This window comes from Amphibalanus amphitrite, unplaced genomic scaffold, assembly GCF_019059575.1.
Source record: "Amphibalanus amphitrite isolate SeventyFive unplaced genomic scaffold, NRLGWU_Aamphi_draft 000106F_arrow, whole genome shotgun sequence".
In the NCBI taxonomy this organism is placed as follows: domain Eukaryota; kingdom Metazoa; phylum Arthropoda; class Thecostraca; order Balanomorpha; family Balanidae; genus Amphibalanus; species Amphibalanus amphitrite.
Genome location: NW_024881601.1, coordinates 941,331 through 959,606, shown reverse-complemented (window position 1 = coordinate 959,606; position 18,276 = coordinate 941,331). Strand labels below are relative to the sequence as shown.

The 18,276-nt window shown below is 53.0% G+C and overlaps 1 protein-coding gene and 1 non-coding gene across 2 annotated transcripts in view; one reads left to right on the top strand and one right to left on the bottom strand.

Annotated features, from left to right (window-relative positions):
- LOC122380790 (E3 ubiquitin-protein ligase HECTD1-like) overlaps positions 1-18,276 on the bottom strand; it is an 82,302-nt gene that overhangs the window by 6,186 nt on the left and 57,840 nt on the right. The window contains exons 12-32 of the mRNA XM_043364260.1: positions 17,459-17,650; positions 16,616-16,785; positions 15,893-16,139; positions 14,291-14,458; positions 13,857-13,996; positions 13,105-13,312; positions 12,654-12,782; positions 12,253-12,387; positions 11,835-11,974; positions 11,176-11,428; positions 10,354-10,470; positions 5,871-6,038; positions 5,468-5,591; positions 4,799-5,031; positions 4,265-4,468; positions 3,545-3,658; positions 2,578-3,219; positions 1,983-2,255; positions 1,121-1,755; positions 668-869; positions 75-284 (exon numbers count right to left, since the gene is read on the bottom strand). Of these exons, the coding sequence (XP_043220195.1) occupies positions 75-284; positions 668-869; positions 1,121-1,755; positions 1,983-2,255; positions 2,578-3,219; positions 3,545-3,658; positions 4,265-4,468; positions 4,799-5,031; positions 5,468-5,591; positions 5,871-6,038; positions 10,354-10,470; positions 11,176-11,428; positions 11,835-11,974; positions 12,253-12,387; positions 12,654-12,782; positions 13,105-13,312; positions 13,857-13,996; positions 14,291-14,458; positions 15,893-16,139; positions 16,616-16,785; positions 17,459-17,650 (4,704 nt within the window). The remainder of the gene's footprint in view (positions 1-74; positions 285-667; positions 870-1,120; positions 1,756-1,982; positions 2,256-2,577; positions 3,220-3,544; positions 3,659-4,264; positions 4,469-4,798; positions 5,032-5,467; positions 5,592-5,870; positions 6,039-10,353; positions 10,471-11,175; positions 11,429-11,834; positions 11,975-12,252; positions 12,388-12,653; positions 12,783-13,104; positions 13,313-13,856; positions 13,997-14,290; positions 14,459-15,892; positions 16,140-16,615; positions 16,786-17,458; positions 17,651-18,276) is intronic.
- LOC122380798 lies at positions 15,172-15,323 on the top strand. The gene has a single exon (XR_006256387.1). It is a non-coding gene; the product is annotated as a U12 minor spliceosomal RNA (small nuclear RNA).

The following is an 18,276-nucleotide window of genomic DNA, read 5'->3' as shown; positions in this document are numbered from 1 at the left end:
CTACCTCTCATGCTCTCTCTCTCTTTCCAAACCCATCATCTCCTTTCCATCCCTGTCCGTATCTCCCCACTGGCCTGCGGCAGCGGCGCCGGGAACAGGCCGCCGGGCCTCATCACGTAGCTGTCGGCCGGCCGGTCGTCCGCGGCCGCCGCGTCCGGTGACAGCACCGGCTGGTCGTCACAGATCCACATACACAGCTCGCGCTTCTGCAGCTCGGCCGCCACCAGAGCGTAAAACTCGAGCGTCGGACCCAGGCCGGTGCCCTCCTCGTTCTCAAACTCCATCTGAGGCGGACGGGAGGGACGGCGCGTGAAAAATTGGACAAGGTACAGCAGAAGTGAGAGGCACGTGAGTGAGAGGCAAGTATGTCAGCGGAATAATACAGCTGAATAGGTATGTCCAGATATAGCAGAAAAACGTTTTCTGAAGACAAACTCTTTTTCTTTAGAATAAGAGTAAAATTTAGAAGAAAACGAATTTTCTTTCAGGAGCAGCTACACAATATACTGATGACGCATGTATGCCATCGTTAACAAGCTGTTATGTACTACTCTCATGCCAAATCAGAGGTGTCTTGGCCAAGCATCCTCCGTAATTTCCTCCACACAACACTGCAAGCATTGTCATCCCACAATGTCATGTCCCTCCAATCCATTTGTCCACTCACCTCCAGAATGCCCTCTCGCTCGGCGTGGAAGTCCATCACCTGCACGGCCCAGTCGAGCAGGTCGGGGCCGCGCGGTACCCGTACCCGCTCGTGGCGCAGCCGACCCACACGGAACTCGTGGCCGTCGTCTCGGCGCAGCGCGGCCGGGCCGCGGGTGCGCTCCATCGCCAGCTCGCGCTGCGTCTGTAGCCAGACTATCGACCTGGGGGGGGGGGGGGGGGGGGAAGAGTGCGATCGGTCACAACGAGGTCTACTGTGAATGAAAGGTACTGAACCGGGACTGAATGCGGTAGTGAACTTGTTTTATAGACGCAGGCTGCCTCTATTAGATGTTTAGTTACCGGCGAGCATCATGAATATTTGTCCTCCAGGAAATTGCGACTTCAGGGAGGTGAATCCAGGGGAGCAGTGATTTTATCAAGATCCCTGTGCTAACTTTATTCAGCTCCTCACCGTGACGTTCCGAAGGCGGTGCAGTTGAAGAACATCTGGCGCGTCTCGAAGGGGAACAGCATGGGGCACTGGCTCTGCAGCATGTGAGACCAGTCGGGCAGCGCCTGGCAGGCCAGCACCAGCGGGTCCTGGATCTGCTGACAGAGCTTGTTGGTCAGCTTGCGGCTGATGAAGGTGTCCCAGGGGATGTCTAGGCGCGGCTCGTCGTCGCCGTCCTGCGGCGGCGCCTGTCGCGGCCGGCTCTCTCCCACCAGGTGGTACAGTCGCCGCAGGAGGTGGACCACGTCGTCCACGGTGCAGGGCGCGCCGTCACTGAGCCGCTGCTGCATGGAGCTGCGCCGCTCGGCGGCCGGACTGGCGCGACGCTCCTCGTCACTCTCCTCGCGGTACACGATGGTGTAGACCAGCTCCCAGAGCCGGCGCAGCTTCTCCTGCCGGCTGCCCAGCTGAGACTTCTGCACCAGCCGCTGCACGGCGCTGAACACCGTGCCGTCGCCGGCCTCCAGCGGCACCTCGACGTCCGGCACGCCTGGCACGCCCGGGCCACGCAGCGCCAGCCGCAGACGGGGCTCCGGCGAGCGGCGCTCGGCGGCGTCGGCCGACCGGCGCCGGCTCTGACTGCCCGGCGGCGGCACCTGGCAGAGAACAAAAAGGGGAGGGTGAGGCATACGAGAAATACAGGCGTGATAGCAGACGGACTGAGAAAAACGACAAAAAAAAAAAACGCGAGACATTCAATCAGAACTCACTTCAGCTAACCAGCATCCAAACACGAGTATTCCAACGTCCTGCAGTTCTACTTATTGCTCTGACAGTCACACCACCCCACCGGCATCTGCGCCCTTGTCACACCCGCACTGACCTGAATATCCTGCGTCTGCGCCACGTTGGTGCGGCCCGGGCGCGGATCGAACGCCGGTATGAGCGCCGGACAGTGGCGCTTCAGGACGGTGTCGTCGTCCCAGGCGTGTCGCCGGCCGGGCCGCGGGTCGAGCGGCTCCTCCTCGCCGCCGGCCGGGCCGCCCGCGTCGTATTCGTCGTCCTCGTCGTTTTCGTCGGCCAGCTCGTCGTCGTCGGTGAGCTCGGCGAGGAGGGTCGTGTGCCGACATGACTCGAGGAAGTCCTCCAGCGATACCTGGTGGGGTGACAGGGAAGGTAGGGGTGTTAAACAGACTGGCCGCAGACGAATGGAAGATAAAACGCGACACGAGACGCGGAAACGCTCTGTGCAGGAGACTGAGAGACCAGAAACACGAAGAGCATGGCAAGGTGGTTCGCTTTGGCCCAAGAGTGCCGAAACAAATAAAGCAAACAACAATCTTTAATCTACGTCATTTTCATACGTAAGTTTTTTTTTCTACGAGAGTATGATTCTTTGGCACATGAGATGAACTTTGAAACCCCAGTTGTGCACATCGCCCTGCCACTGTCTGACCATAGCTGCCCACCAGCCTCACCTGTTCACTATCAGACGAGTTGGAGGTCAGCGACATGGTCAGCCCCTGCGTCAGTGCGCTGGTCGTCGTACTGTTGGTCACCATCGTATTCCCCGACGACAGACTCGGGAACGACTGCGCTGTCGACATAAAGCTGCCCGGCAGCGGGGTGCTGAGTGCCAGCCGCGCCAGGCTGCTCATACTGGTCGTGTTGGGCGCGCGCAGGAACGGACTGCAGTTGTTCCCGGCGGCGGCGGCCGCGGCGGCCACGGCCACCGGTGCCGGGTAGGAGCCGCCGCCGCCGCCGCTGCCGCCGCGCGACGCGCCGCCGCTGCCTCCGCCGGCGGTCGTGCCGGACGCGCGGCGGCGAACCATGGCAGAGAACATCTCCAGCAGACCGGCCGACTCGTCGTTCAGGTTCGGCGTACTGACGGACATGGAGGAGCGCTGGTTGTTGGGCTCGGAGACGGCTGACGCGGCGGTGACGGCGCCGGCCGCCGCTGCCGCCGCCGCTGAGGAGGCGGGGGGAGGCGGCGGACGGGAGACGGGCGCCGCGCGGCTGGTTGGGAACAGCGGCGCGGGGGTGGAGACGGCCGGAGGCGTCTCGGAGGCGCTGTCCTCGCCGCCCGACAGCCAGTCGGAGCTCTCCAGGATGGCGTCCATCTGGGGGAGGAGGCGCAGCGAGACAACCGTCAGTCGGCAGGTCAAACTGGACCCAGAACCCAAACTCAACCGATTAATGGATTCAAATCCGCCAGCACAACTAAACGAACAATAAAACAAACAACTTCTGCAAAAAGCGCAGCCTGAAGCAAATATCTCAAAATCCAATCAACAATCAAGATGTAGAGCATTAAATCCAGGCGTGCGTTAGCAGAAATAAATCACAAGACCACAAGAATACAGTAACATAATCCCTTCTTCCATCATTTTCCCACCCAGTATCCAACCATGTCGGAAGTTCCCACCTCAGTCATCGTGCACCCACCTTGTTTCCGAACACCACCCGTGAGAGGACCGAGTCGGTCGTCTGGTCCAGCGAGGACATGGCCTCGGCGTTGGCCAGCGTCATCACATTCTCGGCCACCGCCTCAGCCGCCTGCTGTGGGAGCAGTGCGGGTGCTACGGTTAGTACCAGGCCAGAGTGGGAATATGAGGAATGGAGAGGGGCTGGGGACGGGGATCTCTGCTACAAAGGTTAAGTAAACACAGCTAACATCCGCATTCAGTCTGGTCCGTCCGACGCAGCGCAGTAGTGTAGGCGCCAGTTGTGTATTTAGTTGGTAAGCATATGGGTATTGTACACGGCATCCATATACCCCCGGACCGTAGTGGCCATCGCAGGTACTGGCAGGAGCCGAAATTCGATATCGCTTGACTGAAAGGAGACAACCGACGGACAGGCCGAATCCCATCCAAGTCAAGCTAATCTCCCCCACCCCCTTCATCCTCAGAAACATGGCTCGCGATTCCCAGCCTCCCGATCTCGGTAGATCTCTGTTAGCCGCCAGTACTCTGTAGAATGAATGCTCCCCTCAGCCCCTTTCATCCCTTCTGTCCCAGCCCAATATCACATCAGCCCGGCCTTCCCAGTCACTCACTCCGACTCAAATCCTCTCAAACCCAACCTCTCTCCTCTTGGGTCTCGTCCCTCCCCAGTCCCTCTCCCTCGTCCTGCCCCGCTCCCTCAGCCCCACCGGCCACCAACCTTGGCGGCGAGGTTGTCGGCCGACGCCGCCTGCTCCGTCGACGCCACCGAGTGCATGTCGTCGGTCGTCGCCTCCGGCAGAGAGGGCGTCGACGACGACTTGCGACTGGTGAGGACCGACTGGCGCGGCTTGGACTTGGCCGCGCCACCGGCGGCGGCGGCGGCGGGCGACGGGCCGGCGGCGGAGGACGGCGGCGCGCCGACCTGTCGGGGAAAACATGGATCAGTGAGGCCAGTGATGTCACATGGCATGGCTCAGCTAGGACCGCTCAGATAGCGAGATTGAAAGTGTGGTGTAACAGGTAAGTTGGATATTAACAATGCAAAGTGCAGCTCAGGGCGAACTGAATAAGCATGACGGGAATTCACTTCGGCTTTGAATGGTCAAAGGTAAATCAATCGATAAATCATCATGACTTATCAATTTCACGACGTAGAATGACGTCTAACTCAACAATGTAACTGACTAACCAACACAAATAACCACTCCCATCTTCCAATTATCTCGCCACACCGAGCCCCAGCCGCTCGTACCTTGGCAGTGGAGGCGGTGGCGGCGGCGGCGGCGCCGGTGGCCGCTGTGGCCGCGGTGGCCGGGGCCGGAGCCACTGTGACTGTGGGGGAGCGGGTGGTGGCCACCGCAGCGGCCCCGGAGCCCGCGCTGGCCTCCGGATCGTACCCGGGCGCCAGACAGAGGTCAAACTTGCCCTCGGCGCCCATGCGGTAGGAGTTGCTGCCGCCGCTGTCCCAGGTGACGTCGATCCAGCCTGCGGACGGATGAGTGAGTTGGCTGAGGTCAGAGCGGCACGGCGGACATGTCTTGTGCGCATTCGGCACGCAACGCGGTAGTCGTCAACCGCTCCATATTCGACAGCATCCAACTTTATGTGGTTCGACAGCATGTGGCCTCTGTACACGGCATCCCTATACCTCCGGACCAATGAAGCCATTCGGAGGTACTGGCAGGAGCCGCGAGTCGATATCGCTTGACTGAAAGGAGACGGCCTAAGTACAGGCCGAATCCCATCCAAGTCAAGCATCCCTACGTTCCAAACCCAGCTCGTAACTCCTATACCCTAAGCTCAACGGTCCTCTCAGTTCACCCCTTTTCGTACATTTCCAACGCATTCCCGCGGCCCGGCGAAAGACCTCCACCCCCAGCCCACGACGTGCCAAACCCTCCCTGGGTCCGGCCCTCCGTACCATTGTGCAGCTCGGACATGGTGGTACCGACGCCCTGCGGCACACCGTCCTGATCTCGCCACTTCCAGTCGACTCCGCGCACCACGCGGGCGCCCGGTACCATGTACTTGAGCTGGTTCTTTATCTGTAACGGAGAGGAGTCAGGCTGCTGTCAGATAATGGTTCGAAACCGAAACGAACTACGGTTAAAAAAAATTGGAAAAGGTCACACATTCTAACAACACCAACGTCCAACAGCTTCAAAAATCATCCAGCCTCTTCATAGTAAATTTTCATTTTCCCACAAACGTTTTCTTGTAAATCATCCAGATTTCTACAGTGCCCATTACACCTTCCCTTACCAGAGTTCCCTTTCCTCCCCCCCCACGCCCCCGTCCCTCCCCCTAGCACGCCGCCGCCTCACCTGTCGCCTCTGGCGGCGCAGCGACGCCTCCGCCTCCCGGGCCGCCTTGCCCAGGTCGCTGCACACGCCCGTCACGGTGCCGTAGACCTCCAGACCGGACAGAGACAGGTAGTGCGTCTGACCGGAGGCGTTACGGCCAGTCTGCTGGATACGGATGTGCCGCCAGCCCTGTGAGTGGAGAACGGGCGGTCAGAGACGGGGCATTTCAGACGGAGGAGGCCTGACACTGGTCGAGCAGCTGTGTAGACCAGCTGCCACTGGTGGTGGGATGTTGCTCATGAATCAAGAATCAAGAATCAAGGTTGTTTGGGCTCTGGAAGAAGACGTCGAGGTCTATGTTGTAGCCCATTTCTTTTTTGAATCACGCGTTTTTCTATATCAGTTTGATTTCTCTTCGGTCAGTCTTGTCTGTCTGCCCGATGTTTGTCGTATCTTGACTTAAATTGGTTAGATGTTTTTGCCATCTTGGTGTGAGAGCTTAACAAATTCCATTTATTTATAACTCTTTGTGAGAAAAATCTTCCTCTCTTCAACGTCCGGTGGTGGGGCTTGTACAGTTTGAGGTAATCTCGCTCTGTTCGGTTTCTAACGTTAAATAATTGGGTGAGGTCACACTCGTGGAACTGATGGAGGATTTTGTGGGTCTCAAGTAAGTCTCCCCGTTCTCTTCTCTCTTCTAGGGTGGTAAGCTTAAGCTGTCTCAGCCGCTCTGGATAATTTAACCCTTGCAGTCCCACAACTCTTCTTGTAGCTGCTCTTTGAACTGTTTCAATCTTCTTGATATTATATTTCTTATATGGAGACCACACTTGGGGACAGAATTCAATGTGAGGGCGAACAAATGTTTTGTATGTGAGATTAAACATTGCCGGCCTCAGCTTTTCAAAGGTTCTCCTTACCATGCCCCAACTGGCATATGCTCGTTGGGTGCATTTGTTGATATGTTTGTTGAACTCGAGCGAGGAGTCAACAATAACACCCAGGTCTCTTTGTTCGTTGGTGTTCTCCAGCTTAGTACCACCGAGCATGTAGACTGGTCTGTCGGACATCATTTGTTTGGTGCCGATTCGAAGGGTCTGGCACTTAGAAGCATTGCAGCATAGTTTCCATTGACGAGACCAGTGCTCAATCTCTTGGAGATCCCCTTGTAAGCGCTCCACATCTTCATGTGACTTGATGTGTCGGTAGATTTTACTATCATCAGCAAAAATTTGCACCTGGCTAACTATTTGATCCGGCATGTCATTAATAAACAGAAGGAACAGTGTGGGACCGATCACTGAGCCCTGTGGGACGCCACTTGCTACCTTTGCCCAGCTTGAGTGGGCTCCGTTGACTACAACTCTCTGTTTCCTATCGTAGAGGAAGTCTTCAAGCCAGTTAAGCAGCTGACCGCCAATCCCTGATCGGTATAATTTATGACAAAGTCTTGCATGTGGTACGGTGTCAAAAGCTTTTGCAAAGTCTAGATAGACAATGTCTGTAGGTACCTTTTCATCAAGGCTGCGGCTGCAGTCTTCCAAAGTGGAGAGGAGGTTTGTTAAACACGACCTTCCGGAAACAAATCCGTGTTGGCGTGGGTTCAAAATGTCGTTCTGCAAAATATGACTCATTATTTGTTCATTGACGATTCTTTCCATCACTTTACTGCATATGCAGGTTAAACTAATTGGGCGGTAGTTTTGGGCTTCAGTTCTTGATCCCTTCTTATGGACTGCTGTGACGTATGCCATTTTCCATAGACGAGGGACATGTCCAGTGTCCATCGAGTTTTTGAATATGATCCTCAAAGGTACTGCTACATTTTCTGCGAGTTCAGCTAGGAGACGTGGGTGAAGATCATCTGGCCCTGGTGACTTGTAGGACTTAAGCTCTTTCAGTAGCTTGATGATATGTTGAAGAGGCATTTCAACTGAATGTAATTCGGGTACATCTGGATGCCGACAGTGGGTGAAAGGACACATTTGCTCGTCTGACAGTGAGGAGAAGAATTCGTTGGCGTAAATCAAGTCAGAGTCATCTTCTAACGTGAACACATTCTTGAAGTGTTGGTTGAGGGCAGCGGCAGTTTCTTCGTATGTTGATGATGGGGTTCCGTCTGCCTTGGTAACTTGCCCTACTGGCTCTCGAACTTTGTTTTTGGAGTTACAGTACGCATAAAACAGCTTGGGATTAGTTTTGATCTGATGAAAAAGTTTTTCTTCGTGCTTTGTTTTGATGTTACGTAGACCATAATGAGCCTTTTTTCTTGCCTTGATGTATTTCTTTCTATACCTTTCCAACTCTGGTAGCTTTAACCTCTCTGCCCTCATGTAGGCATTCCAAGCACGGTGTTTCTTTGCAATCTTCCTTTTTGCTTCATTGTTAAACCACATTTTATTATTATCTCTGCCCCTACACATCGTTTTCACAGGAACACATTCTTTCCGGATTTGCATTAGGTGTTCAACCAGTAAATCATACTGCTCATCGCTACTTTTGTTTGACAGCATGGCAGTCCAGTTAACTTGGGAAGCCATGTTCCTTGCCTTTTCATAGTCTCCCTTCATGTAGTTCCACACCGTTTTTAGAGGCTGATTATTTTTCAAACATCTGACATCAGGAATAAGTAGGTCTGCTTGTATGACGCCGTGATCGCTTTTGCCGAAGGGAGGTAATACCTCCGCGCCTTCAATGTCATCTGCTCGACTTGTTATCAGTAGGTCCAAAAGACTGGGTTGATTTGATCCCCTTGCTCTGGTAAAGTGCCTGATGTGCTGGTGTAGTCCATTTGTTTGCAATACGTTCAGCACTTCAACTGGTGTGTTGAAACCCTCATTGTTTTTATTCTTAGACGACGAGTCGTTCCACGAAATCTCAGGAAGGTTGAAATCACCACATATTAACAGGTTGTTTGTTAACGTTGAGGCTTTGGTAATCAATTCTATCAAGATTTCATCATTTCTTCGGCAGCTGTTTGGTTTTCTGTACACAATACCCAAAAGCATTCTGGTGGTTCTTGACACCTTTATCCAGACCCAACAAGATTCTTTGAATTGACTTGCATAATCGTCAAGTTCGTGACAAGTTTTCATTTCAAGCCCGTCTTTTACGAACGCCAGTATTCCACCACGTCTTTCTTCCAAATTATCCTGGCGATGAATTTGAAACCCATGTTTCCTTAACAGTGTGTTTGGCAGGTCAATATTGCAGTTACTCTCAACAATTGCTAGTATGTCGGGCTTAAAGGATTCCAGGTACAGATGTAATTCAGGTAACTTGTTACCAATCCCATCAGCATTTGTGAAAGCAACTTTGAGTTTGAAAGATAATCTTGAGCTTTGAACATTTTTGCAACCATCAGGGTCTTTATCTAAGCTGTCACAGACCCTTTCTTGTCTTCCTTTAACGTCTTCCTTGTCTTTCTTCAAAGAGCTCCTCTCCTCTTTGGTCTTTGGGGACAACACGCCCCCGAAATATACGGTGGGTGGTCTTCCCTTTCACGTTCAGCTCTTCCCTTAATTTGCGTTGAATTTCACGTTCCTCAGGTGGGAGGTCGCGACTCATATAAATGTTCGCGAAGCCTGAGTTCTTGAGAAAGTATCTCAATTTCATCAGTCGCTCCACGTCGTCTTTGCTTGTCAGCTTTACAAGAAGTAGTCTCGGTTTTGTCGTGTTGACTGTGTGGGTTCCATCTCTTCTAACTTGACCCGCGTCATTCCTTCGGCCGAGTCTAAATACTTTGACAGTCTGGATATCTTGGTATTCCCCTAGCAAAGCATGAACTATGTTTGCGAAGCTGTCCTCGTCGTATCTCTGTCTCGCCGCTGGGTCAGCTGCCCTACTTTCCGGAATGTTGTGCAAAATAATGTTTTCTTCTCTCTTCCACTGATCTTCCTTGGTCAGGGTTTTGAGCTTGTCTGTAACTGTCTTGAGAACTTGGTCACAAGTTCCTCGAACTGTTTCAGCATACGTTTTTGCTTGCAGTGTGGGCGCTTCTGCAGAGACTGCCTGCTTGACTTCATGCTCGTGGGCTGATAATAATTTGTTGAGAGCTTTCGTGTTGCTCTCAATAGCTTGCTCCAAGTTTGCAATCTTGGTTTCGATGGCGGTGCAGTTCTGCCTCATCTTGTCCTGAGTTATCTTGCCAGTTTTACAGAAGCTGCAGACAAAGGATAGGACACTGTACTTTTGTAGTGCCTGCATAGCTGGCCCGCATATTTGTTGACAGTCTGCATGGAACAGTTGTTGCTGAAGTGATCGCATGTTTCAAAGAGACCACAGCTTAATCTTCTGATAATTTTCAGACCGATTCAAAGAGTTTTTTTTTTTTACTTTTTGGCAAGTAAAGTGGAAAATGTAAAATGCGATCTTTATCATAAGTGATAAGAAAACAAAAATATAAGTCTTAAAAATCTGTTGATTTATAAGTCGGCTGAAAATAAATTTATTCGCCAGCTTGCACCGTCACTCAGCCGCTCGCATTGGACCGGTGTTTTCATACCTGGGTCTCCTCTGTGGGCGCCAGCAGCGGCCACGATGCGGTGCTGCCCGGCTCGTTCAGAGACGTGTCCTCGATGTGCATGTACAGCGTGGTCCACGACAGGCCGTCCTTGGAGACCTGAGCGGCACGAGGGAAGGGTCATCATCGTGACACACACGCACAGGGGCACTTGAACACGCAACTTCAGAGTACAAGCTGTAACACAGTTAATACCTTATCAGACAAGGGACAAAGACCAGGCGACGAATCGTTATAACCGCCCTCGATGTTATGTAATGTTTAAGTTCGCCTCTGACTGTAATGTCTTTCACTGAATGTCTAGCATATGAATAACAAAGAGTCCTACGTCTTAAGGCCGCCCCACACTGGACCTCGCATGCGGGTTGCGAGTTTGCGGGTTTTGAGTTTGGGGGCATAATACTAATTCATAGAGTGATTAGACCGTTCCCTTATGGTAACTTCATGAATGCAGTGAAGCCGGTACACCTTCAGAAAATTACATATAGTCGCAATACCAGCGCAACCAAACAAAATTCGACTCCAACGAAAAACCCGCAAACCCCGCAGAACTCGCAGACCTCGCAGCGAGAATAATCGAAAGTTGACTCAAAATCAACTTTTGGAATGCGATGCAAGTTGGCTCGCATGCTAAAAACATGCAGACTCGCTTGTTAGATGGTATTGTGGGTCACTCAGCTTAGATTGTATTATTTGATTTGAAAGAAACCCGAAAAACCAAAAACTCGTAACCCGCATGCGAGGTGCAGCGTGGGGCGGCTTTAAGTCTGCAGATTCCACGGCTGCGTGACATCCAGTTCTCACCTGGAAGACCCAGTTTCGCAGCGCGCTGCGGCCGTAGCCGCGGGCGTGTCTGAGTGTATAACAGGTGGGTATGACCCACATGCCCAGGTCGACGGCCAGCCAGGCGCGCTTGTCGTCGTTGGTGTGACAGTTGAGAGGCGTCGGGTCGCGCGAGAGCACGTCCTCGAGCCGTCCGTAAGGCAGGTTGCGTCCCTCAGAGGAGGTGACCACCACCAGACCGTACTGACACGGGTTCACCCACTCGTAGGCCGTCCTGTCGGCGCGAGAGAGGGAGGGGAGAGAGTTAGAGTGGCGCAGGCAGGCAAGCTAATGCACGTTTTGAAAAAAAGAAACATCACTAGCAAATGAACGTAGATACTGGTCGATAAAACTAAACCGAGAGAAAAGCATGAGCTTGTACTTTGTAGCGTATTTGCTTTTCCAACGCAACAAAGAACACCCAAGTAATCTGTTATCAAGCAAACCATGACAATCAAAGAAAACGCTCAGACATGTGGTCAACAACCATTTAAGCGGAATGTTACCATAACCTTCCCCACTCCACTTAACACACTCCTACCTTTGCATTCCCCACCTAAGTCTTTAACTCCCCCAACCCACCAAAAGCCCAACATCTTATCCCTTCATTCCCCTCCCCGATTCGAGCCGACAACACTTACTTGGCGTTGGTTCCGATCCAGTAGATGATGCCGTTCTCGTCAAAGTCGGACTGGTGGGTGAACACGGTGGATGGGTTGTCACGAATCCGCTTAACAAAGGTGAACGTCGACCGGTCGTAGTCGTACCACTGCTTGGCCACCTGTGGATGAGGCAGATAAAGATTGGGTAAGACAAATAAGAAACAAGTAGATGACTAGCGAAGAGCATCGCGGCAGGGCGTAAGGTCGAAACAGCTAGGTTATGATCATTGGTGGGTAAACCATCCATCTAGGGAACCGTTCCAAAATGTAGCAAAAGCTTTTCTAAAAAAAAAACATCATCCAATAACACGACGCTCAACAGCAAAGCTTATCACTGTGTTTCCAAGCGACTAGCAGCTGTCAAGTAACCACTGCTGTAAACTTATATTTCACTGACCTGTTTGAGTAGGTAGCGCTCCAGCTGTCGTCCCGTCACCAGCGGCTCCATCTTCAGAGTGCGGCCCGTGCAGTCAATCAGACTGGAGTCACTGGCGGCCCGCTCCAGGCGGAACCGCATCCGAAGCTGCAGCACCTGCGGTAGAGAAGATAATAACGTGTTACTTGGGATATACGCACAGGATCTAGGTACAATTACCAGCGCAGCGATGTATAGCCGCAAGGTGTTACTACGAGTGAACATAGGGCACAGGTGAAACAACAGAGAGAAAAACACACGACAAAGCGTCACTTGAGAGTAAAGGACACATGGAAAAAAAACGTAAACTGCTAGCCAGTGCATGCGCCTAAAAACTGTCATATGTTTAACAGAAGAGCCGCAGGATACAAAGACGCACTGACCTGGAGACCGCTGACTGTGCCGGTCGAGTCGTAGTTGTAGACCTGAAGCTTCTCGATGGACTCGAGCACGGAGACCAGTTTCCGTACCAGTGAGACGCCCGGGTGCTCCTGGGAGACCGCCGCCGCCTCCTGGCGACAGGGCACGACATGGAGCGTGAGGGTGTGATAGAGACGGCAGGGGACCCGCTGATAGTCATAGATGTCAGGTAGCTGGGTGGGTGATTATAGCTGAAAGCTCTTCATGTCCTTACCATGAAACAAAGGTCTATGGGCATTGGGCAGTCTGATTTCACCCACAAGTCGATCTTTTCCGCGAAAAAAAATACAATGTTCCGCTTCCGATTGACAAGCATTATTTACCTTCCTTTCCGGCCCTTTCCCATGTCTTTTGACGTTAGTTTACTTCCCCATCCTCACTACCATCCCTCCTCCATCCCTCCACTCCGCGCACCTGGAAACACTGTTTGAAGAGCCGCTGCCGCTGTTTGAGCAGCCGGTTCGCTCGGCGGCTGGTGCGGTCTGGTGAACTGAGGAGTCGCAGCAGCGCCTGCAGCAGACCGGACGAGTGCAGCTCGTAGGCGGATACGGCGCGCTCGTCACCCAGCAGCGACATGAGGTCCGACAGGGCCGCGCGCAGGATCGGACGCCACTCGTCACACCTGGGGGGGGGGGGGGGGGGGATCAGAGAGGGTCACAGAAGGGTCAGAGGGGTCACATGAGGTCAGAGAGAGCGGCGCGCTTGATCGGACGCCACCTCGTCACACCTAGGGGACAGATTAGAGTCAAACAGGGGCGCTCAGCGGTCATAATAGGTCACGGAGAGGTCACATCGAAGACAGAAAGATCCTGCATGTCGCGGTGAGTTTACACGTCACAAAGCTAACAAAGGAGAGTATTTAGGGAGAATGAAAGACATACTGGCAGGCTGCAGATGGCGAAAGGAATGAGACATTAAGTTGACTGGTGGTGCAAACTGATTGCGCATCACACATAACCCAGAGCGTGGGCGCGACCCATAAATACTGGCGGCCATGAACTATGAATATTTTATCACCATCACGTCAGCTGCCAGACGCCCCTATCCCATTTATGCCCAGAACGCCACGCTAATCCATCCCAGCTAATGCAACCGACAAGAGTTTGCACTTTGCCTGCCGCCCTGCTCCCCCCGCTCCCTCTGCCCACTCCCATCCTCTCTCTCACCGGTCGACTGCCGCCAGCTGTTTGTGGCAGGCCCGCTCGATCTGCGCCACAATTGTGCCTAGTTTGGCGACCACACCACGCGGCTGCGACTGCGCCACCTTGAAGTACTTCTCGTAGATGTCGCGCGCCTGAGAGCGGACCTGCCGAACAAAACCAGTGAGGTAAAAGCGTATGAAACACACAAATCGAACTTCGAAGTCAATTTTCAGCATATTCATAGACAGCTTATTCGGATTTCGGAACAGGTATTTATGAACGAAATCCCATCTGCGTTCCGTGAGTTCGTAACGTATCTAAAAGTGGTACTTCATTCTTCAAAGTTAACAGCAAAAGGAGACCTACACTACTTCTTACGACCATTCGAAACAAAAGAGATCAGCCGCTCGGCTGAACATAAAGGTCGCTCCACACACCGTGTCCTTGTCGTTCTTCACCTTTTGTTTGACGGCCTCCACCTTGGATCTGAATCGTTTGCACTTTTTGCCCGCCCAGCCGGCCGACAGTTCGGGGCCCAGCGAGGTCTCGGCAGTGAACGTGTGCTTGGTGCCGCGGTTCGACTCGAACAGGAACCCGGCCAGGTCCTCCCGCAGAGTGGTCGTTTGCTGAGGGGAACAGACAGAGGCCAGATGGGTCAGGTCAGGTCAGGTCAGTCAGGCCCGGTCGGGGAGGAAGAACAGACAAGCTTTTGTGAATCAAGAAAGTGCTTCAGAACCATCACACATGTCGCATATACGCCTCGGGTAAATAAGATGGAGAACGTTCAGCAGATCCTAGCCCCGAAGCAGGGGTGGATAATTGTGCCGAGTTGGGGTAGCAATTGGGAAACCAATTCCACGCCGGCTTGGCTTTGGAGCCGCAGCAGACGGCGGAGGTCAAGGTCACCGCTAGGGCGGCGTGGGATTTGCTGCGCGGGCGCCCATGCTACCCCAACTCGGCACATTTGCCCACCCCTGCCCCGAAGTCGAAATGTGGAATCCTCAATCCACTATCCATTCCACATTGTGGGGCCATGCGAGCTAAAGTGCTGCCACCTATACATCTCTAGCGTACGAGAACTTACAGAACAAACGCTAGATGTCGTGTTTCACTACGGTCAAAATTTTTCACGGTTGTCGTCGATTTACCAAGCAGTAATGGGTATGTGCAATGAACGGGGATGAGTCGATAGAGGGCAGCAGCAGTGCCGATAAGATGATCCCTTAGGAAAGCCCATACGATGACTCTGTCCTTGCCTGATGCCATACAATCCACTATTACTCGACATGTAAACCTAGTTCCCAAAAGGATATATTGAATTTCGGCGCCCACGCGCGCCGTGCCTTAAACTAATGAGTAAGGAAATTAACGAGCCTTGGTGACGCTTGGCTCCGCTGAGATCACCTTAGCATAAATTTTTCTAGGGGTACAGGTCGTCCCACGGGCCGGCAGCCTACTTTGCTGCTGGCCTAGGCGATTGCGATCTGCCCCACCTAAACAACAAATGTGAAAGAAGCGGAAAACAAGAGCGAAGCGGGGTCACTCCCATGCATTCGGTATTGAAAATTGCCGAGACCAACTGAGATGACCGCTCACATTATGTAAGGCAATATGCTGCTCATGACCACTTCCACCGATCAGAGCTCAGACCCGTAGATTCTGATGCGTTTGTATTATATCCAGATTCAACTTGAACCTTTTCTTCGTATAAAAATGATACATTTATGTATAAATGTAACCTAGCCTAGACGCTGCTCACACCGGGAATGCTTAAGCCAATTTTTCAAACTTTCTCCGGACGTTCTAACTGGCTTATTTGCGTAGAACTTTGCGGTACTTTCTAGGGGCCTACTCTGAGGACGTAACCGACGCATCCTTGTCCACCACGGGAATTAGCATGAGCTATAACATCATACAGGCTATGGATACTTGAAAAGCTACCAAATACCCATACTAACACGATTAATTACACCCATTCATGTGCTCCCTGAGCGTCCACGAACAGCCCCCTCTCGCCATTCCCTTCAATCACCTTGCTCCCCAGTGCTCGGTCCACCCACCTGTTGTCCGTCGTTGTTATTGATGACCAGCTCGCCGTCTCTGCGGCAGCTCAGGGACCAGTTTCCCACCACCAGACGCGTGGAGCTCGGGTGACTGAGTATCGGCTGCGGCGCCGCGTGCGGTCGCACCGAGGCGCGCGCCCGCTGCAGCTTCTCGAGGAACTCGCCGCGGTTATCGGAGCCGTCCGAGCCGCCCTCCGGACTGCCAGAGCTGTACATGGTGGCCAGCTTGCCGTCCAGGATGAACCTGAATAAGAGACAGACAGGGGGAGGATGTAGCAGGTCAGTACAGGGAAGCACAGGATCATTAGAAGATTGTCACATTTGACGTGACATTTATAACAGCAACGGTTCTAGGAAGCAAACATATTACGTTTACACGAGCGAACCGAACACTGCTATCTCCGATAACGCTTCACACAGACATGTAGAAATGAGCAAACACAACCCCTCTAATGAACAAAGGGTCGGATTAACTAGATGCCTCGGAACTATGCACAAAGAGATCGCGATAGTAGCAGGCTAAGTAAGTCGCCCATCAGCCTCCTTACTTAGCCTGCGTCCCGCCCACACCGATGAACTACCATGAAACAGCCTCAACCAGCTGTAATTAATCCGTCAGAAATACCACTCTAAATGCAACCAAAACAGCTCCGATCCACAAAGGCCGGTCTGAACTCGTCCTAGCTGATTGGATTACCTCCTGACCCCATCTGAACCCACCTGAACCAGCCGTTGCTTCCGTTGCTGAGTTCGAGTGCGGCGGCGTCGGACCAGATGTAGAGGCAGTCCCGACCGCGGCAGACGCACCAGTCACGCCACTGATACGCCTTTCCGGGCAGGATCTCACGGGCGTCCTCCTCCGACTGCGGCTGGTCGCACGACTCCTCCGGCTAGAGGAGACGGGGGACAGAACGTCAGACAACGAGTCAGACAGGGGCAGACCCGACTGATCAGAGGGTCGGACACTGGTCGCACGACTCCTCCGGCTAGCGGACACGGGGACGGGTCAGTCACGGAGCGAAGCGGTCACAGATGATTGGAGGGTCATACAGCGTCATTGTAGCCACAGAGAGTAAAGACACTGCTCAGTGGTCACACCATTCATCAAAAGGCCAGCAGGGTATGATAAAACTCGCATTAACAGTGTCTTAAAACTGAGTGCAAGCACCGTGCCAACTGCCATCCCTGTGCCTTGTTAAAACCAGCTCAGCTTCATCTCTAATCTCTCCCCCTCTCCCGCTCTCACCAGCCGGTCAGCGCAGGCGCCCAGCGAGGGCGGGCTGGCCGGCCGCGGCTCCACGTGCCAATCCCCTATCCAAACTAGCAGCCCAACCTAACCTCTGGCTCGTCTCCCATCCTCACCAGCCGGTCGGCGCAGGCGCCCAGTGACGGCGGGCTGGCCGGGCGCGGCCCCCGTGCCTATCCCCTATCCAATAGCCTCTAGCTCGTCTCCCATACTCACCAGCCGGTCGGCGCAGGCGCCCAGTGACGGCGGACTGACCGGGCGCGGCCCCACGTGCCTATCCCCTATCCAATAGCCTCTAGCTCGTCTCCCATACTCACCAGCCGGTCGGCGCAGGCTCCCAGCGAGGGCGGGCTGGCCGGCCGCTGCTCCACGTCCTCGTCTGCTCCGGCCATCTGAGCCACCTTGGTGAACAGGCCCAGCCGGGCAAAGTGCTCGAGGAACGTGTCGGCGCCCTTCCTTAGCACGTCCTCGGTGATCTGCAGCGCCACCGCGTGACCCTCGTCGTCGTCCTGAAGAAAACGCCACAGGTTAGACGATGGAAGTCAGGTTATAACCGATCGCAATGCGAGGTCCGATACCAGAATGTCAGTCATTTAGTGTCAGCGACATCAAAGTATCAAAGTTGCGTCGGTGTTAGTGGTGTCAATCGGAACTTGAATCTTCGGAATTCCGATTTTGTCCAATGTCCAATTCGGAATTCGGTTGGACAATGGCAGCAGGCTTTGGACAACTTTGGACAATCGCTTGCTTCATCTCAACATTTTAAAAAAAGTAATCGTGTTTAACATTGATTGGCTATTAGAAAGCTCAGCTTTCAATATGATTAACACTTTTGAACTGGTAACGGTCATGAAAAGCAAATTGAATAATAGTGTTGAGTGTAAACTATTGCGTAGGCAAACATACCCTTGAAGCAGTCTGTGAGGAAAAGGACCTGGGAGTCACTATAGACATGAAGCTATCCTTCTCAAAACATGTCACTAACCAGATTAACAAGGCCAATAGAATTATTGGGGCAATCAAGCATACCTTTGCAAACATTGACAGCGACATTTTCCAAGCCTTGTACAAAAGCATTGTCAGGCCCCACCTCGAGTATGCAACTGTTATATGGAGTCCCAAGTTCAAAAAGGAC